A 25,963-nucleotide genomic window follows, 5' to 3' on the forward strand; every position below is an offset into this window, starting at 1 on the left:
CTTGACTTTTTAACATTAGTTTTTCTCTTGACAGCTGTGTCTGTTTGTTATGGCGAGAACAGCAAGAGAAAATATAATCAGATGCTGTAAGCTGATTGATGATAAGAATATAATCATCATATATTGGCTTAACTCATTGATATTATGTGGGAGGTTTATACGGGTAGTATGTTATTCGTTTTGTTTTATTGTTATGATTCTACAGCAAGAGAATAATAGAATTTAATCAGAACATCAAACGATTTATATCACACCATTTACATATTTTGGGCTCCTGTGAGTTTTACTCGCACACAGACATCAAGAATCAGCGTATGAATCTCAACAATGGTGACAGGCTTCATGGTGCAATGCATTCTGGGTGCCTCATACAAAACTCATCCATGGCTCCCAGAATGCATTGCACCATGAAGCATGTCACCATTGTTGAGAATCATACGCTGATTCTTGATGTCTGTGTAAGTGAATCTTGCAGGAGGTTTGAAGTGTTTAGTGAGCAATGTGTTTTTCAAATTTTCTGATTAAAACATTTTTAGTGTTGTAATTCTAGAGGAGATCCAGCACAAATTTAAACACATTTCGCTCATAAAAAGCTCAGTCATTATATCAATGAATTAAGCCACTAAATGATGACTATATTGTTATAATTTAACAGCCGACCACATTGTCTCTTGTTTTTCTTGCCATAACAAACAGCCAGAGAAAAAATTAAAAGTTATAGTCAAGAGGCAAACTGCCCAACTGAAGTAAGCGCTGACCTCGATCACGGTGACATCAAACCAAACGTATTTTCAACAAATCATCAACATCTAAACCTCTGGTAATTCTCAATAACAACTTTTGTAGATGAATGTCAGAAATAAAGTCAGTCTGGTTAGTAATAAGTGAAGCTGGTAATGCTGTTTGTGGAGATGTTTAATCAGATCTTCAGTGATTTAATGTCTTTTATCTTCAGTTGATTTCATCGAAGGCTGTGGCTGAAGTCGTAGTTCTTGTTGTTTCTCTGTCCTTCAGTGATTCTGCTCGTTATCACCTAATTATCTCATTAACTCCAGCATGTTTCTGTGTTTCATTTAACAGCCTGTAGTGTGCACACTGAGCAGTGTTCAGTTCATCTGGGCTAACCCATGTGGGGCCTCCATGGAAACTGGGTGCAAAACTGGCTGGGTCCCAGTTAGATAGCCCAGGTCAAACCCATTTGGGCCCCACATGGCTCTGCTGGCTGGGCATCTGGTTCAATTTTCTTGAAATCGGAGAACTGATCTAGGAGGAGTTCAAAAAAGTACGTTTTTCATAAAATTCAAAATGACCAAAAGAAAAATCATGAAAATTATGTGACAGAGAATCATCTTGAAAAATTTTGTTTAGTCCTTACGGTCAGAGGTGGGTAGTCCAGGGATCAGAAATTTAAAGTCCTGCCATATTTTTATTCCACCCACTGAAGCATTAATGAGATAAATAAGTGATTAATTGAGTGATGATTGAGCATTATTGAAGACACCTGATGATAACAAGCAGAATCACCAAAGGAGAAAATCACAATTTTTAAGTTACCATCATCGAGGTCAGGGTTTGTTTTAATTGAGCTCTTGACCCTTGACTTTTTAATATTAGGTTTAGTTTGGGCAGTTTTAACTGCATTAAAACCAACCAGACAAGCAAAGTTAAAAGATGATCAGGTGGTGTTGGTTATGTTTTCACATAATCGTTATTTGATCTGAATCACTGAACTCATTCAGAGCCCAATCTCTGAGTTAGATTTACATTATTGATTACAGCAGCACTGTGATTCTGCAGCACAAGATCAACTTTATCAATACAATTTTTTTTTTTAAAGTTATCCTTGTCACAAAAAAAAGTTTATTTTAGGCACACACAGACATCAAGAATCAGCGTATGAATCGCAACAACGGTGACAAGCAACATGTTCTGATAAACTGATCAACTCTGAACATTAGCTACTAAAAACAAGCTAACAAGCTACTATAAAGTCACAGAAAAACAGCATAATTTAAATAGTGAGAATAAAGGAAATTACTAAGACAATTCAGCTCATAATTTATTCATTCAGCAATGCATGATGGGAGGCATCTATGGATTTTGATTGGTGGCTCCCAGAATGCACTGCAACATGCTTTATTATTCTCACCATTGTTGAGATTCACAGGCTGATTGATAAAGCCTATCTTCTGCTGTAGAACCACAGTGCTGCTATAATCAATAATGGAACTCTATCTTAGAGATTGGGTTCTAAATGAGTTCAGTGATTCAGATCAAATAATGAACTCGCTCCCTTCTCCACTCCTGTGTGGATTGCCTGACTATCTTTGTCAGACCCTATGCTTTACTGGGAGGAAGAAACGACTTAGACGCCGTGGCAAACGTGGTTGTCTACTAGTGAGAGCTAGGACCTTGATGGCCTTGTTTCCAGGGGCTGATCCCCACTGGATTTTGTCCAAGCTTGGAGTGGATTGTTGCCGCTGTGTGCTCCGACGCTCCTAGGATCCCGCGTATGGGTGGCTGGTGCCGGTAACAGTTGCTGGCGTGGATGGGAAGCCTTCGGCCAACATTTATCAGCCTCCTTGTTTTAGAAGAGGTGGTGTGGACGTCTCTTTCCTCCGATCCTTTGATCGCACACCTCCGTTGCTGAAAGACTCAACCCCAGTGAGGTTTTCCTTGGTGAATGCTAGATCACTAGCCAACAAGTCTTTTATTTTGAACAATTCTTTTATTTTGAATGTGTTTTCAGAAGTCGTCTGAATTGTACTTATTTTAATTCTCCACGGCTTACTGGTCGAGGAGGTGGAGTAGCAGCTATTTTTAAAGAACACTTAAACTGTCGTCGTCTGTCAGCTTACTCCTAGTCCAGCTTCGAACTCAGTATTTTTGAACTAAGCTTGAGTTGTCCGGTGTTGTGCGCTGTTGTCTATCGCCCACCCAAATATAACAAAGACTTTATTGAGAAGTTTTCTGATTTTTTGGCTGAAATTATGCCAAAATATGATCGGGTCTTAATAGCTGGGGATTTTAACATCCATGTGTGTTGTCCTGTCAAACCCTTGGCTAAACCCTTCTTAATCTGTTGGAGTCTTTTAATTTAACTCAGCTTGTGGCTAGTCCCACACATGTTTGTTGTCATATCTTAGACTTGGTTTTATCATATGGCTTCCCAATTGGTAATATTGAAGTCTGTGATGCTGTTTTCTCTGATCATTTACCTGTTTTCTTTGAGATATGTATTACCTGTGATCCTAAAATGACTGCTCCAACCCGTCGCCGTAGAACGATTAATTCTTCAACCGTTCAATCATTCTCAGAGGCTTTTAATGCTATTGACGATGACTATTCAAGGTCGTCATACAGCCTTAACACTGATGATCTGACTTCATTGTTCTCTTCAACTTCAGTATCTTGGATACTGTGGCTCCTTTTAAGATAGTTCGAGTAAAACCTATGTAAATAACCATAAGTATATTTTTGTTAAAGAAAAGGTAACTGCGCGCGCCCTGGCTAGCGCAGTTTTGCTGTATATAGCTTGTTAGCCCAAATACGGCAGTAACTTTGACACGGAGCAGTGATGAACGTTAAATTCGTATTTGCAGCCCCTCCAAAGAGGCAAAAGGTATTTAAATAAGTTGAGATATGATCATTTCGTTTGATAATGTGTTCGTTTTTGCATCAATGTAAGACAGCAGTATGTGAACAATGTTAGCTAATCGGTCACATGTTTTGTATGCATTTCAGCTCTTACGTTGGTGATATGGTGTATAGTTTAAGGTTCAAAAGGAAGGATTAAACATCATAAAACCATCAGTAAAAGTCTCATCCTTGTACGGGGGGCCTGCTACAGTAAGAGCTTCTCCTCAGCGAGCTACATCGAGCGGGACATACTACAAAAAGGACAACGGCAATTGCACAGTCAGCAAGCTACAACGACGCGGAAAATGGACGGTATCGAAGAGCAAACACATAAGCTACAAACTGAAATCAATGAAAGGAGAGCTTTATTACATCAAGGAGATGCAGAGAGCATGTCAAGACAGGAATTGAAGGAAGATATTGAACGCAAAGAAAAACAATTAGCCGAACTTCATAAAATGAAGGCTGCGACCGAGTTATCGTTACCCAGACGTTCAGAGCGGCCTAGAGTTCTAACGGAGAAAAAGCTAGCCGACCAAAGAGACGAAATGATGAAAAAGGACAGAAAACTGATGAGTCTCTATGAACAATGGAAAGGGCTAATCAGAACATCCAGAGAAAGCTTAAAAACTGACTTATCAGAGCACGAGTTGTGTGTAATGGCCGATGATATTGAAAAGGGTTTGAACGACATGATGAAGGTGTACAGTGAAATAAGTGTTACGGCCAGCTCGTTTCAAGCCACAACACAAGGGATGACACACCACCGTGCAATCGATACAAATTAATTTATTGATTTAACAAACATAACAATAATCACAAATAACAAACATAAGTCTAGGGAAAAATAAAGTATCAAAGGAAATAACAATAATTAAATCTTAAAGCTACAAGATATAAGAAATGTATAACTAAAGAAAAAGAGAGAGATGTCAAGAGCAGCTCCTGGGAGAACCACCCCACCAAGAGAGCTGACCTCAATGAGCAACCCTGAGTCCTTATATAGTCTACACCCCTAATCGTTATTAATTAATTAGTTCATCAGAATTGACACAGAACTCCCAGAGTCTGCCGCCAACAGGTAGGGAGAACACTCAGGGTCGTCACACCTCCCACTCCAAAAAGAGGTTCCCTATAGAACCGACAAAAATAAAACAAAATGATTAATGCATAAATCACAAATAATAAAAAAATATGAAGGCCACTGATACTCATCTCTGCAATCCTGTTCCATTTCACTCTTGGATCTCCTGGGCCCTAGGACATCAAAGAGAGACAGAGAGAAGGAATAAAAGAGAAGGGCACAGCCAACACCAAGCAAAAAACACCTTTACACATGTGAGAGAGCATCGGCAATTAGATTATCCTTGCCGCGTATGTGCTTAATCTGTAGATGGAAAGGCTGTAAAATAAGACTCCACCTCATGATTCTTTGATTTTTACCCCACATTCGGTCCAAGAAAGTTAAAGGGTTGTGGTCGGTATACACTATGATGGGGCCACAAATGGAGCTCAAGTAGACCTCAAAATGTTGAACAGCCAACACCAGGGCCAAGGCCTCTTTTTTGATAGTAGAATAAGCCTGCTGATGGCAGTTAAATTTTTTTGAGAAATAGCTAACCGGATGTTAAATTCCATCAGCATCTTCCTGTAAGAGAACAGCACCAACACCATAAGCACTGGCATCTACTGCAAGAAGAAAAGACCTCTTAAAATCAGGTGTAACAAGTACAGGTGCATTGGCTAAAAGGGCTTTAGCATTATCAAAAGCACACTGGCAGTGTTCTGACCACTTAAATGGTTTCTTTGGACTCAGTAAGTTAGTCAAAGGGGTAACAACACTCGCAAAATTCTGACAAAACCCTCGATAGTAGCCTACCATTCCCAGGAATCTACGGAGTTCACGACGGGTAGCAGGTGTAGGAAATTTACCAATAGCATCAACCTTAGCATCAATTGGTTTCACAAAACCCCGACCAACCACCTTACCCAGATAAGTCACAGTGATGTAGTGATTTTTACTTTGTCCGTCCAAGGACGCAAAGTAAAATAGGGATTGGTACTCACGTCACCGCTGACGTTGTGACTTTTGGATCACACGTCTCTTAAGGTGTGGTCATGAGTACATCAGATGACCACTTCCCCCTTTTTCCCTAGTTCAGGGCACCAGTCAAGGTCTTTTACCTTGGCAGTATGAGAACACTCTCAACAGGGGCTTTTCATTCATTTAGAATTAATGTAAAGTGGTCAGCTGATTTATCTGAAAGATTGGTGATATTGCTAACTTGTAGAACCTTTTCTGTATTATCAGCACAAGGAAGACACAAGTGTAATAAAATAAATTTTATTAACAAAAAGATAAACAAGAATAACTAACACAACAACTAAATGAATACCATGAATGATAAAGGAATAAAGTGCATAAGATACATAGAATACAAGTGATTAAGTTGAGTGTGGCTATGGAAGAGTTACACTATCTTAGGGAAAGATAAACTGTTTCTCTGAAAATAATAAGGTGGAGAACCTTATTATGCAACAAACAAATAAATGAGAGATTATTTGTTATTAACATCAGCTATATTGAATCTAATAGGAATTAGGAAACTATATACTGATAATATACAACAATGCCAAGGTCTCTGGAAAGAGGTTTGGTTAAGTGGTATTTACGTTCCACTTGGTCGAGTCCGATGACGGTGACGTCTTCCACTGGTTGTGCTGGGTGACAATGTAGTGGGGAGAGGAGCCAGAATCTGTTTCAACAGTCTTGAACACGAAGCTCTGTGGGATGCTGACCTCCTGGAGCACCAAAAGGTCCTAAAATCTGGAACACGCAGATGAGGCCCTGCTGTAGGTGCAGAAGGTCCTTAACAATCTGGAACACGCAGATGAAGGTACCTTGGAGTGAAGGTTTGCTCTCCTAAGCTTAACCTTGTTGCAGATGTCGTCACTGTCTCGCTGGACGGAAACTCTGAACGTAGTGTTTGTTGATGTCTCTTTCCTCACAAGCTGGAGGCTTAGAACATGGTCGTCTCTGTTGCTGCCTCACAAGCTGTAGACTCAGATCATGGGATCTGTTGTTGTCTCTCTGGATGGACCAGAGGCTCAGAACGGTGTTGTATCTGTTAATATCTGTCCCCGTGCAGGACAGACTCAGAACGGTGTATCTGTTGTGTCTTAGCTTCGCAAGCTGGGACTCAGAACCATATCTGTTAATGTCTCACTCCATACAAAGTTGAGACCCAGAACTGTGCTGTGTGCTGTGATTGGCTGCTGGCATCAGAGGGGACACACAGAGTGTGACCCACCCTTCTCTCCCCTGTGGAACTCATTTGCATAAAGCACAAAGTTGGAAGTCTTTACAGTGTCTTTAAAGTTTACCAACGCATTTCTCACTTTTCAAACCACCACCAGAATACCTTTGGCAATATTCTAAACAAATAGAGACTAAACATGATGGAAAAAGATTGAACTGTCATTCAATTGTACATTAACAGCTGGATTTGTATCAGATGTTGCACTACAAATAGCTGTCACTGAGAATACTTATTTCTGTGAATAAGTATGAAATGGATGTGTAGTTTGCATCAGTTCTAAGGTTTTCAAACCTAGTTTTGAATGGATTTGGATGGATCTTTGTGATCTCTCTTTGTTTCACCCATTGCTGCTAAGGTCCCGATGAATTTTTATGGCAGTCTCTGGCCAACCTTAGGAAGTGGTGTCTAGATGGGTGAAGGGCAGAAACTGCCTGTGGACCAATGAGAAGTCCTGTCCTTCCCAGGCTTGGTACAAGAGGTCTTCTTCTTACCCTCTAAGAGAGGTCTGGATGTTGTCCTTACAACTTTATCTGATGGCGTTGGACAGTTTGTTTGTGTTAGGCCACCAAGATCCAATCAAAATGTAGCAAACCTTTGACCGCTGTTACAGACAGAGAGGGGCCCGGCCATAAACTGGGCCCTAGAATGTGCTGTTCACTACATCAGTCATGTGACCAGACAGATCACAAGATCTATGAATCATAATTAAATTTAAAGCAATTTTAACAGAGATAAACAGAGTCATAAACTGAGACATTGAAATGGGCAAATTCTCTAAAGTATATATGTATGTGGAACTGTAATTGAACATGTGCAAGAACAGTTGTAAAGATTACAAAGCGTTAAAAAAATGCCAATATAAGCTGTATGCATTAATATGTGTATGCCTTATAAAGAGTGTTTAAAGTGTGAAAGAAGCATCAGATCTCTGTCTGTCACTCAGTGATGGCGGCTCTGGTCGAACCCTCAGCATTGATCTGATTCAGCTTTTTCATGATAGACTCGTACTGCTCAATCCTTTCAGCATCTGAGAGTGAAGACGGGTTGACCTCCAGGAATTTATATGCAGTCCTAGACTGAATGCTGAAGATGCCCTGTGCTCTCTGACAGCATTCACCAAATCTCTGCCAGTACTGAAAGATTGAAGACAGTATTAATCACAACACATTCACTAAAAATTTCTTGGTGACTTTAAATGGTTAGTTCACCCAAAAATTAATTTTCTGTCATTAATTATTCACCCTCATGTCATTCTACACCTGTAAGACCTTTGTTCATCTTCAGAACACAAATTAAGATTTTTTGATGAAATCCAACAGCATTTTGGACCACTTTCAAGGTCTGCCTGCATTGACACTATTCTTTAAGCCAAAATTATGTACCAGTTATCAATGTAAAGCTGCTTTGACACAATCTGCATTGTAAAAAGCGCTACATAAATAAAGGTGACTTGACTTATTGTTACATTCACCGTCTTGTCCTGGTTGTTATTGACTGTCACGTGATCCTTTGTGTTCTGTTCCCGCCACTCATCACTCACCATGGACACTGATTACACTCACAGCTGTTCGTCCGGTATTGTTGTATGTTACATGTGTTTATGCTACCTGCCTATTCCTTGAGATTATATTACGTTATCTTCCTTGAACCTGCCTTCCTCGTCTTCCCTGGAGCTACAACCGTAACAGAATACCGGACCAATACTGAAAATGGAATATAGCGACATGTTCGTGCTCGTGGCTCAGGAGAGTCACGATTTTTGTTTGTTCACTAAGAGATTCATCAGTGTTGCACTCGCCTGCCCCTACGACGACGAAACCCTGAAGTCGTTGTTCTGGATCGGGGCCAACTACCGTCGTCCCGTGGGCCTCCCAGATACCTCCGGACTCAGCTGGATGGAATTTATCATCAGGTGTCTGGAGAGTGTTCGCCCCCGATCCAGAGCACAGCCAGACCCAGAGCCCGTATCTTCCCCACGGACCGCGGAGTACTCATGCGAGCCCCCCGCAGACGGAGAGTTACCACCGGCAGCTACCGGTCAGCCAGATCCCGAGACCCCGTGGACAGAGGTGACCCGCGCCCTGGATTTGGAACTCCACCTGACGTCTGACCAGGGGTGTGAGCCCACGACATCTGCTGACGAGGGAGAAATGACTAGACTGGCTGATTGACTTTAGCAAGGAGTCAAGTCCCACCCAAATCCACCCGTCATGTTCATCATCGTCATCTGACAAGGACATTATTATGGACTGTGTTTCCTTTACAGATCCTCTACCCATGCTGACAACAACACCATGCTCAGCCAGTCCTCCTGTACCATCACTGCTGGATGTCATCTGCCCTGCGCCGTCTCCGGGGAACCCCTGTGACGTCGAGCCGCAGGTCACACTCCCACCAGCAGCATTAAGGCCAGAGGTTCCGGTGGCTTCGCCTCCAGCTGCAGACCTGTCAGCTCCGTCCAGGCTCCACCCATCTTCGGTTCCACCGGAGACCCTCTGACTGACGGCTCCTCCGGTCTCCCTCGTCCCACCGGCTCCCCCTTGGTCAGTCGTCCCTCCTCTTCTGCTACGGACTTACGAGACATCGGTTACACTCTGTCCTCCACACCTTCCGCTACAGAGGGCTCCTCCTTCCCCTCGGAGTCGCCTCTGTCCTCGGTCGAACCGACGTTACCGCAGCCCTCGGGATCTCCACCTCCACCAGTCGTCGCCTATACATCGCCGTGGTCTCCCAGGCCAGCAACGTCGCAGGAGTTCGCCAGCTCTCCGTCTGCACCCCGGAATCCACCTGCCGAGTCTCCGTCGGTCGTCCCCCAGATGCCGTCAGTCCACTCAACATCATCTGGACTCCGCCCTCCATCAACTCGGTCGGATCTGGGGAGCTCTGGGTCTGTGCCAGCGGTCATCCACCATCAATGCCGCCAGGGGATCGTCATCCTCCCTTCATCAGTATGCTACAACTGTAACACTTATATGCAAAAACAAAACAAAAATAACGATTTTATTTTAACAATTTCTTCCAATTACTTGTTTCTTAGCAGACTGACAGGGAAGAAAAGAGATTGTTGAATAAAGTTGTTATTTTTGTTTTGTTTTTGCACACAGAAATTATTCTCATCTCTTCATAACATTAAGGTTGAACCAATGCAGTCACATGACTGTTTTAACAATGTCTTTAGTACCTTTCTGGACCTTGAAATTTGGAATGACATTGCTGAGTTTAATGAGAGCTCAGAAACCTCTGATTTTATCAAAAATATTTTAATTTATATTCTGAAGTCAATCGAAGTTTTTATGGGTGTGGAACGACATGAGAGAATTAATGACAGAAATTTAATTTTTGGGTGAACTAACCCTTTATTCTACATCCCTTAATCCTACTCAATACCTAAACTCAACTACCTTACTAACTATTAATAAGCAGTAATTAGGAGTTTGAATCAATATTTAACAGTGAGAATTGGACCCTAATCTAAAGTGTGACTCAACTTTCACCAGAAGCATTTACTCAACGTCTAACTAACCTGTTTTGCTTCTTCAATGGAGTCCAGAAACGCCTCCTTCAGGTCTTCCAGCTCTTCAATCAGTTCCTCCCCAACAAATGTCTTGTCTTTCACAGAGTCCAATGTAACACCCACTTTCTCCCAGAACTTTTTAAGATCAACCAGAATTTGTCGTATTTGATCAAGACACTTCTGGACTTCCGTCAGGTGGACAGGACTGGGAATCACACCTGAACAAACAACATACAACAGATTCTGATTTATGAGAGATCACTGGGAGCCTTCAGGCTGTGGTGAACATGTAAACAGCATGATATCTTAAAAGCACAGAGAGACTCTCACCCTGTTGTATTTTGCAATTGGCCAACTGCAGCTGAAGATCAGTCTGTTTGATTTTGATGTTCCACCCTTGGTTGCGCAGACTGTTCTTTTCAGAGGCGAGACGGGTCAGTTCGGCTTGTTTAGCAAGAATAGCAGCATCATTATAGTATCGACCAAATGAGATCAAGCCCCAGAAAATAGAATGACGGTAATTTCCATTATTTCTGATCAGATCCTGCAGCTCTTGGGTGGTTTTTTCAATTCTTTTCTCAATTTCCTCCATATCGCTGTCATTTTTTTTCAGTTCCAGTTCAAGCTTGACCAAAGCTTTCTCCAGACCCTTTATTTCATCAGAGTGTTTCGTTATTTTTTCTTCAGTCTTGCTCTGTTCTTCATACACATCACTGGTGCATGTTTTCACATTTTGGGTTTGTTTATCATACCTGAAAAATAGGGTGCATGTACAGGTATAGTCTGGATTTCACAAAAAACAACCCAGCTATGGACGTTTTTAATGTTCCCAGAACCAACATTGAATATTTAGAGAATGTTCTTATAACAAAATTCTGTTAGCTGGGAACACACAGACTCTGAACAATTTTCTTTGAGAGGACCTATTCTGCTCTTTTACAAAGTCTTGATATTGTTTTTGTGCTCTACTAGAACAGAATGTTCATTGTTTTTCTTCATTGTTGCAGCTCCTCTCTTCCCAGTCTGTCGGTGAGTTTGGAGTTAGTTCACCCCAAAATGAAAATTCTGTCATTAATTACTCACCCTCATCTCGTCCAAAGATTTTCATTCATCTTCGGAACACAAATGAAGATCTTTTTGATAAAATCTGACAGCATTCTGTCCTTCTATTCACTGCCTTTGCAACTTGAACTTTGACGCCTCAAAATGTTCACAAAGAGATCAGACTAATCTATATGAAAGTGTCCAAATTTTCTGAAGAGACATTTTTTATGATGAACAGATTTAATTTAAGCTTTTACTCACATGTAAACACAAACCTAACCTGAATGACACACAAGATCAAACCTCTTCTGCTGCATAACCAGTGAGGTTCATTCCCATGTTGTGCAGCACGTTTGAGCTTCTAGAAGAGGTTTGATCTTGTGTGTCATTCAGGTTAGTTTGAGCTGATCAATGTTTACATGTGAGTAAAAGCCTAAGAAAATCATTTGTTTGCTATGTACTGATAAGAAAAATGATTGTTTGTTTTGAAGTGCCTAACTTCATAAATGTTTTCACCTCGTCACCATGTCATCCACGGCTCTGATGATGTCCTTGATCCATGTTCTGGCTTTCTCCAGGTACGCCACAGCCAGTTTGGGTTTGTTCTTCTCAACAGCTTTTATCAGTATTGGGAACAGCGAGCTGACCAGGTTGGAACTCGTACCGGCACACTAAGAGAAAACAAGGATAATTAATCCACAAGGATAAGTTTCATACAAGCAGCAATCTTATGTCCTCTCTCTTGAAACCAACATGGAAGTGACAAAGTGAAATTCATCGACTGGCCGCTAGAGACAGACTCCAAAAAGGAGTCAATCCCATGTTAAAAAACTTTACAGCAGAAAAATCATGTTTACAGCCTGGTACAAAAAGTGGTTTTGGTCTATATAGCTAATGTTGCCCTTCATGATAACTGTTAAGGGGTGAATTTTTTTATAACTCATCCATTTAAATTATATTAAGTTCTGCATAATTAAGGGCGTGGCCACTTGGATTGCCACTGCTGTCACTGTTTCACAGACTGTCCTTTTCATGGACAAGAGGAGTCAGTTCGGCTTGTTTAGCAAGAATAGCAGCATCGTTATAGTTTCAATTAATTCTGAACAAGACCCATAAAAAATAATGACGGTCATTTTTATGATCAGATCCTGCAGCTCGGGTGTTTAGCAGATAATTATCGCAGATCATTCAGAAGAAATATGACGCAAACAATGTACAATATATCAATATTTCATGGATTTAACGCTTTTGTGGACAAAAAGTGCTTTACAATATTACTGTTGCAAGAGCATCTAAATCGTAAAACAGACACAGTAGATTGACTGTAAACCCTTAAAACTTTCAAATGATGTATAATTTGTTATCTTTATTAATATTTTAGATAGTATCTAAGATAGATAGATAGCTCCTTGAGCTAACTTGATCATGTCGAGCTAGGAGGGTGTGGTTTCAGCAACCAGGGCTCCACCCACATCCCGCCTCTTTGCCCATTTTTGCTTATCCGGGAGTAACACGCTGCCAAGATGGCGACGGCCAACACTTTGGGCTTCAAAAATGTTCTTCAGAAACGTCACAGAAACACTATGTCCATGTATTATACCGTCTAAAAAGAACTATAAAAAAATATTTATTGGCCCAGTGCACTAGTATCTATGTAAGCTTATTTTCACATGCAGAATCCTGAGGAAAAAAGTCTGAATTTTGAGAAAAATTATGATTTAGTATGATGAAATTAAGTTAATTCACAAGATGAATTAGTCTCACCTTCAGCAGAACAGCCTCAGAGGATCCGAACAGCATTTGTGTTTCAATAGCTTGGTCTCTGATCATACGCTCCAGCTTTGGGAAACCTCCCAGACACAAGAATGACAGATGATAGAGGAGAGCCGTTCGCTCCGCAGACGGGAGAAGCTCCTGGATGAACTCTGGACTCAACTGAGAATCACTGGCGACAACCTCTGAGACACCAAACCGAACATTAGTGATGGTCAACAACCTCTGGGCTTCAATTAGGTCAGTAACACTGTACAAGTAAAAGCCTTTTTTGTGCCAGACTTGATTCCTCTCAATGTTTCTTGCTCATTAATCTTCATCCTTCCCTCATGGGTCAAAATGAAGCCCTTAAATTACACTTTTTTGGGGCCAGAATGCTCATTTCATTTCATTTTGATAATTTTTTTTGGCCAAGCTTTTTTCTTTTGTTTATTTACCTTTAAATAAACTAGATATTATCAATAAAAAATAATATATGCACATTCTTCACTTAAATTCAATGCATAAACCAATTCAATGCATGCATAACCCTTTTAATTCAGCTCAAATTATCGGTTACACTTTATTTTAGTGCTGTAGTTACATTGTAATTACTCAAATAAGTACTGAGTACTATTAACTAACTACATGTACTTACTACAGAGTTACAGTTAGGGTGCTAGTACATGTGGTAATGCCTAACTATGGCACTAAAATAAAGTGTTACCAAAATATCTTACATTGGGTGTCTTTGCTGACCTCTTGTGGGAAAAAATGATATAACATGATATTTCATGACTCTTGCCACTAGATGGCCTTTAACATATGGAGAAAATGAGCTGTTTAGTACGGAAGCCCTAAACGGCCATGGATCACAATTTTTTTTCTATCTTGTTTTCTCGTGATCACGACTTATTAAAAGTTCTTTTTACAATGATTGATTCTGAAACACTGTACCCGGATTCTACTGTTGCTATAGTAACGAACACAACTTTGACGCGCATCTGATCAACGGATAAATCATGCGCTCTTATATCTTGTGGATATTTCAGCTAAATGTTTACTTCACTTAATAATAAAGTTTACAATAAATAAATACATATATGCTATTTAATCACTGTTCACTAAATGTACGCTTAACATATTGTTTGTGTAATTAACATAGGTAATATTCAACAGAGCATCTCAAGCGCAGGCAGAGTGCCTTCAGAAAGATGCCAGATTATTCTATAATTCTAAAACCTTTTAGATTAAACCAACTTTATTTTCCGTACTCATTTAATATATATATATATATATATATATATATATATATATATATATATATATATATATATATATATATATATTACATAATGTGTATGTTATTTTTATTCGTCATGTAGGATAGGCTGTGACGATATGTGCATTAAAAAAGGGGTGCAATACTCCAGATTTCCTGTTTGAGAAGCGTGTTTATGTGTATGTTTTCTTCAAAGAAATGTAGAAAATACAATAGGCTACACACTATCTAGGCTATAAATCACATTTCTTATCAATATACATTGTGACATAATTAGGTAAACGAACACTGAAACTGCGATGATTAAAATAGCGTCTTAAAGATATACAATGAAGTTCAAACAGAATACTATACAGTGACATCAAAATTAGTTTTAATAAACAATAAGTTTAGTATCACACCGAACTATTGCGGTCGTGAAACTGTGGTGAGTCATGCAACTAGTCAGAACGATAACAGATACACTTTCAAGCAAAATAATTATAATCAGTCATTTAACAGTAGAGTTAATCGCTTAAGGCACACAATACTGCACAAAATAAAGCGATCAGGAAAACTATCTCTGTCCGAAACTCGTACAATCTGAGCCAATATGAACTAATACAGTAAAGTGGATATTTACAGCGCATCACCAGTTATATTTGGTAATATACTGCCACCTGTTGGCACATTTGTGTAATGTAGAGCAGAGATTAAGTCGTGATCACGAGAAAACAACTTTTGTTATCTCGAGATCACGAGAAAATAAGTCGTGATCACGAGAAAACAAGATAGAAAAAAAAAGTAATCCATGGCCGTTTAGGGCTTCCGTAGTTTGGCTGGGTCCTAGAGTCATTTCTCTTCAGAGTGCATTCAGATACAGGTATATACATTATAAATTACATTTTTGGTAAAGTTTTAGCATTTTTAGTTTAAATTTTGAGCATTTTTAGTTTTTTCTATGTGTCCTGAAGCATTCCCCGCATTCCATTCATTCCTGTGGGGGTCAAACTGACCCACGAGGGCAGGATTTGTTTTTAAATTTCAACAACAAAACTCCTCAAATCCAGTAATTTTTTATTTTATTTATTTATTTATTTATTTATTTTTGTATTCATGGTTTAAGTGCGACAAAAGTCCTTGGACTACTCTGAAGTTTTAAAAACTTTTCAAAAATTAGTTTTGGGTCAAAATGACCTGAGGGAAGGATGAATTAAACAGTTTTTCTTTGCCACTGTTGCCTTCGGCTTTACTGCACGTTTGTAAGGCACAAATTTGCTTTGAATAATAAAGTTGAAAAGAATGCTGATGTTGGGAAACAACACCCAGATAAAAATATGATCAAAAATATGAGATAAGAACGTTTTGCTAACATTCCCTGTAAGTTGTGAGAACGTTATTTCTGAATGTTTAAAAAAAATATTAAGGAAACTTAAAATTGTATCATTCTTGAAACATTTCGGAATGTTACTTTTAAATGTTCTCTGAACGTTCTGAAAAAAGTAACATTTAAAAAAACGTTCCATGAATGATGCATGAATATAATGTTTTTGTTCTAATGTTTTGAGAACGTTATCAAAGACCTGATAATGTTGAACGAACATTATATTAATGTTGCTGGAAGAATGATTGTTCATAACTTTGAGAGAACCTTGCCAGAACATTCTGAGAACGTTCCCTGTTATCCGGGACGTAATGCTACATAAGGATCTTCTTCGAGTTCTTCATTTCCACCTGTGTTTGCGGGACTTGAAATGAACGTCTCCTGCTTCTCGCTCTTCTCCAGCCTCGGCTTCTTGGCTGTTACAAGAGACAACATGACAGAATGACTTCTGAATATAATAAATTATAATGAAAGAGATGCTTTAGTTTTATGAAATAGTTAATGAATAGGTTTGAAGTGTCTCTAACCTTTGCTTTTAGACATTATTGTCTCCTACTGTGAGATCTCTAAAATACAACAGAAAGACATGAATGTAGAATGAACAGGGAAAACATACTAATGAATAAATAAGCCAATTCTTTTAAATTGAATAATTAAAAGACCTTATAAATGCTGCAAAGACGTTTTATAGACCTCACGAACATTACAATTCTGCTATATTGGCTCTTTCTGATGGACACAACATTATTAAATCTCTTTTCTCGTCTGTTGGTGGTTGTGAATGTGAGTTTGCAGCTCGTGCTGCAATAAAAGTGTTTGTCTCTGCAGGTGTAATCACCAACAAACAACGAGACGAGTTTATTCTGATTCTCCAGCAAATGACTCTTATGAGTCGGCTCTTTTGAGTGAATCAAAAACATGCAGCATGATCACTTTTATTTGTTTTTACTAAGGCAGTTTAGACACAGAATCAGAAAAAGAACAAACTACACATGTACAGTACACACAGAAACAAATATGTATCCAGGGGAACAAAAAAAGGCAATAATGTAATAAATTTACATCTCAAGAGAGCACAAAGGATGAATATAGAGATTTTGATTGCTTTAGGAATCACTTACAGCACGATCACGAATGACTCTTATGAACTGGTTCTTTTAATGAAAATTAGTTAGTTTGAATCAATCTGATGAATCATTCACTACTGAATGAACTGAACTCTTGCAGAAACGTGAGGTAATCTAAAGGTTTATCTGTTGGGAATCAAATAATGCTTCAAATAAAGCACAACGCATATTTATGAAGTGTCAGTATGTTGGTATATTACCATCATATCAGATAATGCAATATACAGGCGCCCATAATGACTGAAACATGTCACTTTATTTTTAAAATAACATTGAACATTTAAAATAATTTCTTTTCAGTGAACATGCAAGATCATATCACATTTTAAGAGAAACAAGTTTTATATTTTTTATTATGAACATTGGTTAGAAAAGTTGATGTACTTACATGTGTTTCAGTTTCTGTCCTGCAGCGGTCACAGTATATATAGTGTGCGATTCAGTCTTTAAATCACGTGGTTTGAGGTCATTTTCACCTACTTCTCAGCGATGGTCTCTGTGAAATCACGTGATTTAGACTCAGAGCTTCACCTGAGATGACTCTGAACACACACACTAATAAACTGATAAAGGCAGATTATAAATGTTCAAAGACTGAATCACAGAGAGTTTCAATAGTTTCTTTCTACAGGAGTGAAACAGCGTTCACAGATTTAACATTACATTTTGACAAACTAATTAACTTACTAAAGAATAACCAAGTTTGTTTTATATGAGGCTTTATTATTACTGTATATCTTTAATTTACAGTTAGTGTTAAAAATATATTTTCTAAGACATACTTTGCCATACTTTGGCTACAGAAAACATCAGCAATCATATTTTATTTTTTCATTTTAATTTTTCAATTCAATTTTTAGTTTATTTAAAAAAAAAAGATAGAAGGGGGAGAATACGAAAAAATCCACAATATATTATTTACTTTTTAATTTATGAAAAATATATCAATAACAGTACTATATTCAATCTATATTTATATTGATCACACATTTATCATCACAATATTATAGAAAGGAAATCTTTCTCTGTTATCAAAAACAAGCACATACTGTACATAAAACAAAGAAGAAAAGTTGTTTTCTTGTGAGCCATTTGTGTAAAATATTATTAGTTTAAGTTGTAAAACGATGACGGCCACATCTGAGGAAGCTAATGAAAACTCTTCATGCTGAAGATCTGAGAGAGGAACAAACCCCGTCTTCATCGCTTTATGACTTTAATCACTGTATTGCGTCAGTGATGATGATGATCATTATTTTCTAATTTCACAATTAAATATTCCATTTTATCATTTTGTAAACATTATGGGAGTGTTACTTTTGAATTGTGAAACATGTAACATTTAAAAACACTGTAAATGTAACATTTAAATAAACGTTAGATGCACTAATGCATTTCAGAACAGTTCCATGAATGATGTATAAACAATGTTTTTTTGCTAACGTTTGGAGAACATTATTAAAGACCAGATAACATTGAAGGAATGTTCTATTAACGTTACTGGAAGAACATTTGTTCATAACTTTGAGAGAACCTTGCCAGAGCACTTCTGAGAACATTCCCTGTAAGGAAACAGGAGCTAAACATAGGAAGACAGAAACAATGGGAACAAAACACTACAAAATAAAAGACCTCATGTCAAAACCATGAAACATGTAACTATAAGAGGGTTCCTGCTCATCATCATCATCTTCATCATGAGGGGTTTAACTCTGGTCTTCATCAGCTGTGGTTGTGTCCTGCTCTCTGCATGTCCAGCTTCTGCTCTGTTCCTTCACTGATTTCCACCACATATGAATTATAATTATGACAAAACAGTCATAATTTACTAACACCTAAACTAAGTTATAATTATTACATAAGTCATAGTTATGAGATTAAAAAGTAGAAATTATGAGATAAAAATGTAACTTTTTTGCCATTACTTCAACTTTGTATGTCCTAATTATTACTTATGTCAGAATTTTGACTTTTTGTCAGAATTTCAAGTTACGTCAGAATTTTTGGCTTTTTATTGTAATAATTAGGACTTTTTAAGTCACACTTTCAACTATGTCATAATTTTGACTTTTTACATAATAATTTTTGCCTTCTGTGATCACTTTCACCGTCAGAATTTTGACTTTTTAATGTAATAATTGACATTTTAAGTCATACTTATGACTTAAGTGTCATAATTTTGACTTTTTATTGTAATAATTTGGACTTTTTAGGTCAGAATGTAACATTTTTAAAGTCATACTCTCAACTGAGTATGTCATAATTTTGACTTTTTAATGTAATAATTGATATTTTAAGTCATACTTATGACTTAAGTGTCATAATTTTGACTTTTTATTGTAATAATTTGGACTTTTTAAGTCAGAATGTAACATTTTTAAAGTCATACTTTCAACTGAGTATGTCATAAGTTTGACTTTTTGTCAGAATTTTGACTTTTTAATGTAATAATTGATATTTTAAGTCATACTTTCGACTAAGTGTGTCGTAATTGTAACTTTATGTCATCATTTTGAATTTTTAAGTCATTCATTTGAATTTTTATGTAATATTTTCAAATTTTCTGTCATAATTTTGACTTTTTAGGTCAGATAGAATTTTGACTTTTTGTCAGAATTTCAAGTTACGTCAGAATTTTTGGCTTTTTTTATTGTAATAATTAGGACTTTAAGTCACACTTTCAACTATGTCATAATTTTGACTTTTTACATAATAATTTTTGCCTTCTGTCATCACTTTCACCGTCAGAATTTTGACTTTTTAATGTAATAATTGACATTTTAAGTCATACTTATGACTTAAGTGTCATAATTTTGACTTTTTATTGTAATAATTAGGACTTTTTAAGTCAGAATGTAACATTTTTAAAGTCATACTTTCAACTGAGTATGTCATAAGTTTGACTTTTTGTCATAATTTTGACTTTTTAATGTAATAATTGATATTTTAAGTCATACTTTTGACTAAGTGTGTCGTAATTGTAACTTTATGTCATCATTTTGAATTTTTAAGTCATTCATTTGAATTTTTATGTAATATTTTCAAATTTTATGTCATAATTTTGACTTTTTAGGTCAGATAGAATTTTGACTTTTTGTCAGAATTTCAAGTTACGTCAGAATTTTTGGCTTTTTTTATTGTAATAATTAGGACTTTTTAAGTCACACTTTCAACTATGTCATAATTTTGACTTTTTACATAATAATTTTTGCCTTCTGTCATCACTTTCACCGTCAGAATTTTGACTTTTTAATGTAATAATTGACATTTTAAGTCATACTTATGACTTAAGTGTCATAATTTTGACTTTTTATTGTAATAATTTGGACTTTTTAAGTCAGAATGTAACATTTTTAAAGTCATACTTTCAACTGAGTATGTCATAAGTTTGACTTTTTGTCATAATTTTGACTTTTTAATGTAATAATTGATATTTTAAGTCATACTTTTGACTAAGTGTGTCGTAATTGTAACTTTATGTCATCATTTTGAATTTTTAAGTCATAAATTTGAATTTTTATGTAATATTTTAAAATTTTATGTCATCATTTTGACTTTTTAGGTCAGATAGAATTTTGACTTTTTGTCAGAATTTCAAGTTACATCAGAATTTTTGGCTTGTTATTGTAATAATTAGGACTTTTTAAGTCATACTTTCAACTATGTCATAATTTTGACTTTTTACATAATAATTTTTGCCTTCTGTGATCACTTTCACCGTCAGAATTTTGACTTTTTAATGTAATAATTGACATTTTAAGTCATACTTATGACTTAAGTGTCATAATTTTGACTTTTTATTGTAATAATTAGGACTTTTTAAGTCAGAATGTAACATTTTTAAAGTCATACTTTCAACTGAGTATGTCATAATTTTGACTTTTTGTCATAATTTTGACTTTTTAATGTAATAATTGATATTTTAAGTCATACTTTTGACTAAGTGTGTTGTAATTGTAACTTTGTCATCATTTTGAATTTTTAAGTCATAAATTTGAATTTTTATGTAATATTTTCAAATTTTCTGTCATAATTTTGACTTTTTAGGTCAGATAGAATTTTGACTTTTTGTTAGAATTTCAAGTTACGTCAGAATTTTTGGCTTTTTATTGTAATAATTAGGACTTTTTAAGTCACACTTTCAACTATGTCATAATTTTGACTTTTTACATAATAATTTTTGCCTTCTGTGGTCACTTTCACCATCAGAATTTTGACTTTTTAATGTAATAATTGACATTTTAAGTCATACTTATGACTTAAGTGTCATAATTTTGACTTTTTATTGTAATAATTAGGACTTTTTAAGTCAGAATGTAACATTTTTAAAGTCATACTTTCAACTGAGTATGTCATAATTTTGACTTTTTGTCATAATTTTGACTTTTTAATGTAATAATTTATATTTTAAGTCATACTTTCGACTAAGTGTGTCGTAATTGTAACTTTATGTCATCATTTTGAATTTTTAAGTCATTAATTTGAATTTTTATGTAAAATTTTGACTTTTTGTCAGAATTTTGAGTTACGTCATGATTTTGACTATTTAATGTAATAATTTGGACTTTTAAGTCAGAATTTAACATTTTTAAAAAGTCATAATCATGACATTAAATCATACTTCCGACTGAATATGTCATAATTTTGACTTTCAAGTCATAATTTCAGCTTTTTAATAATTATGACTTTTTAAATAATACTTTCGACTTTCAATTTTTCCTGTATTTTTGATCAAATAAATTCAGGTTTGGTGAGCAGAAGAGACTCTTTCAAAAACATTTTATAAAGTCTTAATTATTTCAAACTTTTGATGGATATAATATATATAAATGTATCACTGTAAGGCTACATGTCACATAACACATTATCAATACATTAACATTTTTCAAATCCGTTAAAGGATTGTTACGCTGCAATAATTAGGTCGGCCGGAACCGAGAACATTTCCTATAACACTAGATATACCTGTACATCAGAATAAGAATGGCATCTACGCTAATATCAGTCTCTCTGCTTATCCTGAGGTTTGCCGGGTGCTGGATCCAGGCCGTATCCAGATCAGATGGAGAACCTGTGTCTGGACCTGACTACAACGTAGCCCAGGAGACAATGGGCCTACAGATCCAGTTCTGGCTGCATCTATAATTCAGATTTTTAATCCCCGTATCCGCTTACATATATTTATATATAATCTATTTTTAATCTCTATAATAAAAATGTATAATTCAGATTTTGATCTCCATATCCATTTACATATATTATATATATCTTCCAAGGGGTTTTTTCCCAGTGTTAGCACGCTGGGTTTTTCTCCTAGGGGGTTTTTTCCACCCCTGGGAGTCAGCCGACATTGGCTTAATGTAGCACCATCTTGTATATGTTACATATTACCACGCTTGTTTGTACAGCTTATTTTTAACCACTTCCCTTTTTTCTGTGCTTCTAATATGTAAAGCTGCTTTGAAACAATTACCAATTGTAAAAGCGCTATATAAATAAATTTGACTTGACTTGACTTGACTTGACTCAGTCATTTCTTTCATCATCCAGAAATTTTACACATAGGCTAAATAAATGAATAGTACTTTAGAAATCTGTTTAAAATGATGTTCACATCTCATGAGATGAAGCCTCAGTCATATCAGTGGTCTAATGAAAGCTTTCATTTAACATGAAGCGGGTCGCTGCAGACAACATTGAGATTACAAGACCTTGCTATTAGACACAAAAGGACTTTTCACACCGCGCTTATACGAGTGTTACGTTCCTTCCAGTCAGGGAAGCAATATTTAAGTTAACGATAACTAAAGCATTAATATAAAAGAAAAGTTTGTCTCCAAAAGATACATGATACATGTGGTAAAACAAGGTTTATTGGTGTAATAAATGTGTAAAATAACTTCAAGAGTGGGAAAATCCAAAAACAAAAACCAAACAAAATACCTGTTAACTATAAGGAGCCAATCTACACTTACCTCAAGGAAAGAAAAGGAAATAAACATAGTTCCCCGACTCCCTCTCTACTTTAAACAGGAGAAAAACATACAATCTCCAAATAAAATAAAAATACAGTTCAACAGTTTCACAACAACTGGGGTTCAGCAAGAAAAGTGTCTAAATCTGCATAACACGGTTTATACAAGCTTTTAACAAAAATAATAAAATAAGTCTTGAAGCATATCCCAAAAGATAACAACAGACTAAGGAAATAAAATACACTTTGTAATGAATCACAAATAAACAGCAGCAGTAATACAATGTGTCTGCTTCCCGAACAATGCTAGGAAGATTGTTCCAGAGTTTAGGTGCTAAATAGGAAAAGGATCTGCCGCCTTCAGTTGATTTTGATATTCTGGGTATTATCAACTGGCCTGAATTCTGAGATCGCAATAGACGTGAAGGACTATAATGCATTAAGAGCTCACTTAGATATTGGGGAGCTAAACCATTTAGAGCTTTATAAGTAAGTAGCAAGATTTTAAAATCTATACGATGTTTAATAGGGAGCCAATGTAATGTTGACAGAACTGGGCTAATATGGTCATACTTTCTGGTTCTAGTAAGAACTCTAGCTGCCGCATTTTGGACCAACTGTAGTCTGTTTAAAAGCCGAGCAGAACAACCACCCAGTAGAGCGTTACAATAATCTAGTCTTGAGGTCATGAATGCATGAACCAACTGTTCCGCATTTGTCATTGAGAGCATATGTCGTAATTTAGATATATTTTTTAGATGGAAGAAGGCGGTTTTACAGATACTAGAAACATGACTTTCAAATGAAAGATTGGTATCGAAGAGCACACCCAGGTTCCTAACTGAGGACGAAGGTTTAATGGAGCACCCGTCAAGTGTTAGAGAGTATTCAAGGTTTTTTCGTGAGGAAGTTTTTGGTCCAAAGATTAGGATATCAGTTTTTTCTGAATTTAATAATAAGAAATTTCTTGTCATCCAGTTTTTAATGTCAGCTATGCATTCTGTTAGTTTTGTGAATTTGTAGGTTTCGTCAGGGCGCGAGGAAATATAGAGCTGAGTATCATCAGCGTAGCAGTGAAAACTAACACCATGCTTCCTAATTATCTCTCCTAAGGGCAGCATGTACAGAGTGAAAAGCAACGCTCCTAGTACTGAGCCTTGTGGTACTCCATATTGAACTTGTGATCGATACGACATCTCTTCATTAACTACTACAGACTGATAACGGTCAGATAAGTATGATTTGAACCATGCCAAAGCAATTCCACTAATGCCAACATAGTTTTCAAGTCTTTTTAAAAGAATGTTGTGATCGATAGTGTCAAAAGCAGCACTGAGATCTAATAACACTAATAGAGAAATACAGCCACGATCGGATGATAAGAGTAGATCGTTTGTAACTCTAACGAGAGCAGTCCCAGTACTATGGTATGGTCTAAATCCTGACTGGAAATCCTCACAGATTCCATTTCTTTCTAAAAAGGAGCACAGTTGTGTTGAAACTGCCTTTTCTAGTATCTTTGACAGAAAAGGTAGATTCGAGATTGGCCTGTAATTTACTAAATCTCTCGGATCTAGTTGAGGTTTTTTAATAAGAGGTTTAATAATAGCCTGCTTAAAGGTTTTTGGCACGTATCCTAGTGTTAAGGATGAATTAATTATATCAAGAAGTGGACCTACGACCTCTGGAAGCATTTCTTTCAGTAGTTTAGTCGGCATTGGGTCTAACATACATGTCGTTGATTTTGATGATTTGATAAGTTTAGATAATTCTTCCTCTCCTATAGCGGCGAATGATTCTAGTTTTACCTCAGGGACACTACAGTGCACTGTCTGAAGCGAAACTGTGGACGGTTGCATGTTTTTAATTTTCTCTCTAATATTATCAATCTTGCAAGTAAAGAAGTTCATAAAGTCATTACTGCTGTGCTCTATGGAAACGTCAGCAGTTGAATCTCTGTTTCTAGTTAATTTAGCCACTGTGTCAAATAAATACCTAGGATTATGTTCGTTTTCTATTAAGAGATTTGAAAAATAAGTAGATCTAGCATTTCTTATAGCCGTTCTGTACTCAATCATTTTTTCTTTCCACGAAAGGCGAAAAACTTCTAGTTTTGTTTTCTTCCAACTACGTTCAGCTTTTCTAACAGCTCGTTTTAGAGCCCGAGTGTGCTCATCATACCACGGCGTTGGATTAGTTTCCTTAATCTTCTTTAGACGTAAAGGAGCGACTGCATCTAATGTGCTGGAAAAGAGAGAGCCAATAGTTTCTGTTGCAGCATCGAGTTCTTCTAAGTTGTCAGGTATACTAAGGCGATGAAACTGCTCGGGGAGATTATTTATAAAGCAATCTTTAGTGGTAGACGTGATGGTTCTACCATATTTATGGCTGGGTGGTGGTTTTGTAGCCTTGGCTAATTGTATTATACACGAGACTAAATAATGATCTGATATATCATCGCTCTGCTGTAGAATTTCAACAGCATCAATATCAATTCCATGCGACAGTATTAGATCTAAGGTATGATTACGACAATGAGTGGGTCCTGACACGTGTTGTCTAACTCCAATAGAGTTTAAAATGTCTGCAAATGCCAATCCAAATGCGTCTTTATTATTATCTACATGGATATTAAAATCACCAACAACAAGGACTTTATCCGCAGCCAGTACTAACTCTGATAGAAAATCAGCAAATTCTTTGATAAAGTCATTATGGTGCCCTGGTGGCCTGTATACAGTAGCCAGCACAAATGTCAACTTACATAATGTTACATAAAGCACCATCACTTCAAAGGAATTATATTTGAAATTCTTTTGAATGATTCTGAATATATTACTATAAATTACAGCAACACCTCCCCCTTTGCCTTTCTGTCGAGGATTGTGTCGATAATCATAACCTTGAGGACTAGACTCATTTAAAATAATGTAATCGTCTGGTTTTAG

At 36.6% G+C, this 25,963-nt stretch overlaps 1 protein-coding gene across 1 annotated transcript; it reads right to left on the minus strand.

Annotated features, from left to right (window-relative positions):
- Positions 1-7,754: 7,754 nt before the first annotated feature.
- Positions 7,755-16,472, minus strand: LOC125258068. The gene is made up of 7 exons (XM_048174889.1): positions 16,442-16,472; positions 16,265-16,330; positions 13,282-13,475; positions 12,034-12,188; positions 10,804-11,225; positions 10,483-10,691; positions 7,755-8,092 (listed from the first exon to the last, which is right to left on the minus strand). The coding sequence occupies exons 1-7, from the start codon at positions 16,455-16,457 to the stop codon at positions 7,895-7,897; spliced, it is 1,260 nt and encodes a 419-aa protein (XP_048030846.1). The 5' UTR covers positions 16,458-16,472; the 3' UTR covers positions 7,755-7,894.
- Positions 16,473-25,963: the final 9,491 nt, after the last annotated feature.

The sequence above is a fragment of the Megalobrama amblycephala genome, linkage group LG22 (genome assembly GCF_018812025.1).
Source record: "Megalobrama amblycephala isolate DHTTF-2021 linkage group LG22, ASM1881202v1, whole genome shotgun sequence".
NCBI classification, from domain to species: domain Eukaryota; kingdom Metazoa; phylum Chordata; class Actinopteri; order Cypriniformes; family Xenocyprididae; genus Megalobrama; species Megalobrama amblycephala.

What these genes read in the sequence shown, in the direction of transcription:
- LOC125258068 (XM_048174889.1), bottom strand. An exon ending in CTGAGGCTGTTCTGCTGAAG is followed by an intron (nt 12,189 to 13,281) that starts GTGAGACTAATT and finishes GTTTTCTCTTAG; the next exon opens with TGTGCCGGTACGAGTTCCAA. An exon ending in CCATTGAAGAAGCAAAACAG is followed by an intron (nt 8,093 to 10,482) that starts GTTAGTTAGACG and finishes TCAATCTTTCAG; the next exon opens with TACTGGCAGAGATTTGGTGA.